Raw genomic sequence first — 6,000 nt, 5'->3', positions numbered from 1 at the left:
ATTCCTTAACTCCCAGTCTCTCCTAGAGACTCCTCCCATCCTTTAACTGTTGGAGTTCCTCAAGGGTCAGTTCTTCGCCCTCTTCTGTTCTCCATTTACACTCACTCCCTCGGTGAACTCATTCGCTCTCATGGCTTTGACTACCATCTCTATGCAGATGACACGCAGATCTACATCTCCGCCCGTCCTCTCCCCCTCCCTTCAGGCTCGCATCTCCTCCTGCCTCCAGGACGTCTCCACCTGGATGTCGGCCAACCACCTAAAACTCAACATGAGCAAGACAGAGCTCCTCATCTTCCCTCCCAAACCCGGTCCTCTCCCAGACTTCTCTATCACCGTGGATGGCACGACCATCCTTCCCGTCTCTCAGGCCCACAATCTCGGTGTCATCCTTGACTCGTCTCTCTCGTTCACCCCACACATCCTATCCGTTACCAAGACCAGCCGGTTTCACCTCTACAATATCGCCAAGATCTGCCTTTTCCTCTCCACCCAAAAGGCTACCTTACTGCTACAAGCTCTCGTTATATCCCAGCTAGACTACTGTGTCAGCCTTCTCTCTGACCTCCCTTCCTCCTCTCTCGCCCCGCTCCAGTCTGTTCTTCACTCCGCTGCCCGGCTCATCTTCCTGCAGAAATGATCTGGGCATGTCACTCCCCTTCTTAAACAACTCCAGTGGTTGCCTATCAACCTCGGCTCCGAACAAAAACTCCTCACTCTAGGCTTCAAGGCTCTACATCACCTTGCCCCTTCCTACCTCTCCTCCCTTCTCTCTTTCTCCCACCCACCCCGCATGCTCCGCTCCTCTGCCGCCCACCTCCTAACCGTCCCTCGGTCTCACCTATCCCGCCGTCGACCCCTGGACCACATCATCCTGCAGTCCTGGAATGCCCTCCCTCCTCACCTCCGCCATACTGATTCTCTTCCCCTCTTCAAAACCCTACTTAAAACTCACCTCCTCCAAGAGGCGTTCCCAGACTGAGCTCCTCTTCTCCCTCTACGCCCTCTGCCACCCCCCTTTACCTCTCTGCAACTAAACCCTCTTTTCCCCCTTCCCCTCTGCTCCTCCACCTCTCCCTTCCCATCCCCATAGCACTGTACTCGTCCGCTCAACTGTATATATTTCCATTACCCTATTTATTTTGTTAATGAATTGTACATTGCCTTGATTCTATTTAGTTGCCATTGTTTTTATGAGATGTTCTTCCCCTTGACTGTATTTATTGCCATTGTTCTTGTCTGTCCATCTCCCCCGATTAGACTGTAAGCCCGTCAAACGGCAGGGACTGTCTCTATCTGTTGCGACTTGTTCATTCCAAGCGCTTAGTACAGTGCTCTGCACATAGTAAGCGCTCAATAAATATTATTGAATGAATTGAATGAATGAGATGGGCCCAGGGTGAGGAAGTTGGATCTGGATGAGCAGTGTGGCAAGGAGGAGGAGGAAGAGACCATGGAGTTTGGGGAGAGGAGGAGGACCAAATGAGTACAATATGGTGGGAGAAACAGAATGGCCTGGTGGAAAGAGCACTAGTCTGGGAATCAGAGGATCTGGGTTTTCATCCTTTTGCCTGCAGTCTGACCTTGGGTAAGTCATTTCACTTCTCTGGGCCTAAGTCAGCTCACCTGTCAAATGGGGATGAAGACTATGAGATCCATGTGGTACATGGACTTTGTCCAATTTGATTAGATTGTATCTATCCCTCTGCTTAGAACAGTGCTTGGCACATGACAAGTGCTTAACAAATATCATTTTAAAAAAGGCCCTGGAAGAGCATGGGAAGCTCAATCTTTTTGGAAACAGTGAGGCAGGTAGGCAGATCATTGAGGGGATTGATGCCGTGGAAAAGTCGGGTGGTGGGGGCGGTGAGGGGCGGTGAGGGGCGGTGATGGGGGTGGGTGCGGAAGAGGAGAGGTATGGGGCATGTGGACGTGTCTGGAGAAGGGGAATTAGTTGAACATAGAAGTACATTAAAAATAATAATGATAAAAAAAGTAGAAACAACTCACGGAAGGTAAAGGTGCTGTTTACACCTTGGGTTAATAACTTGTTAAACTTAATGTCCTTGGCATATTGCTTCCTGTGATCCCAACCAGTGAGATAGATAGGCTCCATGCAGAGTCATACTGACAGAAGCCCCAGGTGAGACATCTTTTAAGAATGGAACACAAAGGATAAAGTAGGATAATTAGGAAGAAGCTAGATATAACAGTTAACAAGTATATCTTGGGGGCAAGGTTGGGGGAAATGCCTATTGTTGCTGCTCACTGTCCTCCAAGGGAAAGGCAGAGATAGCCAGGGCCCAAGGGACCTTTGGCTGGGGGAAGCCTGAGCTGGTCCTGTCTGTTAAGGACCTGAACACCAAAGAGCACTTATTATCCCATGACAGAAAACTCTAAATGCCCTCGGGCTAAGGGATTAAATAGTGTCAGAGGCCTCATTACTCCTGGATTGAGGGTTTAACAAGAGCAGGATACATTGCATTTGATGTTTTTCTGTATGTTAATAAATGTTTTCGTATTGTGATACTTAATATCATGGTTTTTTCCTTTGGTAAAATTGTCAGGACCCTCCCTTCCAACCCCATCCCTAACTGTTACTATTGGGAAGTACAATAGGGAACAATGGACTACTTTTTATGATATTTATTAAGTGCTTACTATGTTCCAGGGACTGTACTAAGGCTAGGTAAGACACAAGCCAATCAGATTGGACATGGACAAGGGCTCATAGTCTTAATCTCCATTTTACGATGAGGTAACAGCCAATGAGAAGTTAAGTGACTTGCCCTAGGTCACACACCAGAACTGCTCCAGAGCTGGGATTAGAGCCCAGATCCTTCTGACTCCCAGGCTAGGGCTCTATCGAGCACGCTGCTTCTCTATTATCACATTCACTATTTGTCACATATTATTGTTATTCTACTTAAATTACTTATTCTTGTTATTTAATTTATTCTTTACTTATTCTACTTAAATTATACGTTTTTAAAGAAAGATGAATTAACCAACCTACACTTTATGCAGCAAGGGAAAATAAAACTGGAGCACTCACTTTTCAAGTTTCTGCTGTTAGTGTTCCTCAAAGACTACCTTACAGGAAGAGTATCATTTTATTACTAACACTTTAATAGACGCTAAAATAATCTTCCATCGAAAGAATCCTGAAACCTGGATTTGAATAAAGACCACACTATAATCTGGGTTCCAAACTGAATGCCAATAGTTCTTGCTTCTGGTTAAAAAATGAAAAGTCCTACTTGTTACTTACCAAGTTTATTAACAAACTACATTTAAAGCAATTTGAGATATTTTCCCCAAAAGAACTTAACTTGATTTTGGAAAAGGAGGGGTAGAAAGGGATAAAGAATGGTGATGAAAATCTTATCTGTCCAGAGTTCAAGAACACCTAATCAGCCCTGCTAATTTATTTGAATAAACTAGTTTAAGTGAGTGGAGAAAGAAAAGATGTTAAGGAAATAAAATTTAAATTTATTAAATTTTATTAATATCATGTATATCTTTTTACAGAAGAGCTCAACCCACACATAAGAATACACACTTCTTGAAAATACAGAGAAAAATTTAAGAATTGAACAGTTGCATTACAGGAAAACTGATTTTTTTCACTCAGAAGTCAGATGATAGGCAATACCAGGGGAAAGATGAGGAATAGTTTCTGTAACAAATAAATACCACAATCTAGAAACAAAAAGTGTAGAACATATATTAAAGCCCTAAAAAAAATCTAAAATTTTCCCCATTAAGTCTTCTGTTGAATATTGATGCAATAATAACAATTTAAGCAGCACAGAAAAGGGAGAAGCATAACACTTGCAAATGTCTTCTTTTTGAAACCACAATATCAGCAAACTATTCATTTCATCGTTTGAAAATTTCCATACCCAAAAGCAAAAGGACATCCTTTTAAGTGAAAAATAATTTTGTTCCCTAGCCTCCAAACTATAAAATTCCTTGAGCTACACATCACATTGAACAGATTCTCTTCTCATTTTAAACACTGTTGAAATCCAAGAATGTACTCTTTCAAAGATATACACATTTTTAAATGACAGTAGATATTAAAATGTACTATTAAGAAAGACAGGCATTAAGTATAGCATGGTAGTAGTAAATAGGTGCTGTAAAAATATCCAATTAATTAAAAGTATTAAACATTAAAATACATGCAAAATAAAATGACTGGGAATAAACTTGGTAGTTAATCTCCCTTTTGAAGCCTTCACAAGTGGCAAAGGGAAAAAAAGACAGGTATAAAAAATTTTAAAGTTTCAATTAATACTAACTATATTTCTTTACTGAAGATACAGCAAACATCAGAACTGATTTTACGAATGAATAGTTTGGTTATCGATATAACAGATGGGATAAGGACTTGATGAACCTATGTAATTGATAAGGCATATGTTTGCTCATAGTAAATTTGTTAGTCGGATATAGGGTAATTTATTTATTACTGTTAGTTTGAAAAGAAATTTTGTTTGAATGCCCAAGTGAAATACTGCTATGTGTAGGAATCTGTTCCACCTAAATACATCTCAGCACCTGCAGCTCTCTGCAGAAGGCTTTGCTTGCACATTTTTACCTAGTTCAATGGGTTCAGGAAATTCGTTGTAAAGTTCCACTTCTGCTTCCTGGATGAAAGAAAATAAGAAGGAAATTTTACCTGGGCTGATTTTAAAAGGTGGTCCAAAGACTAACCCTGATCAAACACTTACTTCTAAGGGCTCAGAGGGAACAGACAGTCTAGACAAAAGCAATCTTAATGCCACTGTTACACGGAAGCCAACTCTATGCTGGGAAAACAGGAGTGACTACTCCAATAATACTTGAATTATGGGAGTAGCCCCCCCAACATTTTTGGCCTGTTAGCCCCACACCAGTCGATAAGAAAGTGCTCCTCTAAACTATTTAGAAAATGGCACTAGCAGCTTCATCTGGATGTGCCCAGTCCCACAATGAATAATAATTTTTTGATTATTTTGATATTTGTTAAGCACTTATTATGAGTCAAGCACTATTTTGAGCACTGGGACAGATATAAGTTAATCAGGTTAGATAGAGTCTCTGTTCCACATGGGACTCATGGGAAGGGAAGAAATATGGCCTAACGGATAGAGTGCAGGTCTGGAAGTCAGAAGGACCAGGGTACTAATTCTGAGTGGCCACACGTCTGCTGTGGAACCTTGGCTAAGTCACTTAACTTCTCCTAGCTTTAGTTAGCTCTTATTTAAAATGGGGATTAAAACTGAACCCCATGAAAGATATGGATGTTTTACCTACCCCAACCCTCAGAACAGTGTCTGGCGCATAAAAAGCATGTAATGACTATCACAGGAGAAAAGGGAGAAACTAGGAGAAAATCTTTGCCCCAGTAATTACCAAACTCCTTATGCTAACACTGAATGCTACCCAGCTGGGTTTATGATGTTTTCTCCTAAGTTTTTTGCCCAGTGCTCCACAGGGCCTAACAACTACTTCCATTGCTCCATATCTATATCTGTCAACCTAAATGATCTAGGAGTATATGAGAGTTGTGGTATCTGTGCTTTTAACTCTTAAATCGCTGCCTCTATGTAAAGCTACTGACTCTCATGTTTCCAGGCTGAGTTGCAGTAGAAGAGCAGTGAGGTGAAGCAGGAAGGGGCAAGGTGATCGGTGCTTTCAAGCCAATAATGAGGAGTTTCTATTTGATGAAGAGGTGAATGGGCAGCCACTGCCTCCCACCACCTAACTGTGGAAGTCCTTTAAGGCATAGCACTTGGTACAGTGCTTTGCCCACCTCCCTGCTTTGTTCCCATCGCTTCAGCTACCATCTCTATGTGGGTGACTCCCCAATCTACCTCTCCAGACTTGACCTCTCTCCTTCTGTGCATTCTTATACTTCCAGCAATTATTCCATTTCTTGAATGTCTTGCCAACACTTCACACTTAACATGTCCAAAACAGAATTTCTCACCTAACCTTAAAAACCATGTT

The 6,000-nt window shown here is 42.0% G+C and overlaps 1 protein-coding gene across 5 annotated transcripts in view; it reads right to left on the bottom strand.

Moving 5' to 3' along the window:
* Positions 1 to 3,482: 3,482 nt before the first annotated feature.
* LOC114808768 (ras-related protein Rab-7a) overlaps positions 3,483 to 6,000 on the bottom strand; it is an 89,157-nt gene continuing 86,639 nt past the window's right edge. For all 5 annotated transcript variants that reach the window (XR_003756549.2, XM_039910980.1, XM_039910979.1 and 2 more), the window contains one exon: positions 3,483 to 4,655. Coding sequence is in view for 4 of the 5 variants with exons in the window: in XM_039910980.1 (XP_039766914.1) it covers positions 4,560 to 4,655 (96 nt within the window). In the remaining variant the exon portion in view is untranslated. The remainder of the gene's footprint in view (positions 4,656 to 6,000) is intronic.

This window comes from Ornithorhynchus anatinus, chromosome Y5, assembly GCF_004115215.2.
Source record: "Ornithorhynchus anatinus isolate Pmale09 chromosome Y5, mOrnAna1.pri.v4, whole genome shotgun sequence".
Lineage (NCBI taxonomy): Eukaryota > Metazoa > Chordata > Mammalia > Monotremata > Ornithorhynchidae > Ornithorhynchus > Ornithorhynchus anatinus.
This window is presented reverse-complemented; position numbering and strand designations above follow the sequence as displayed.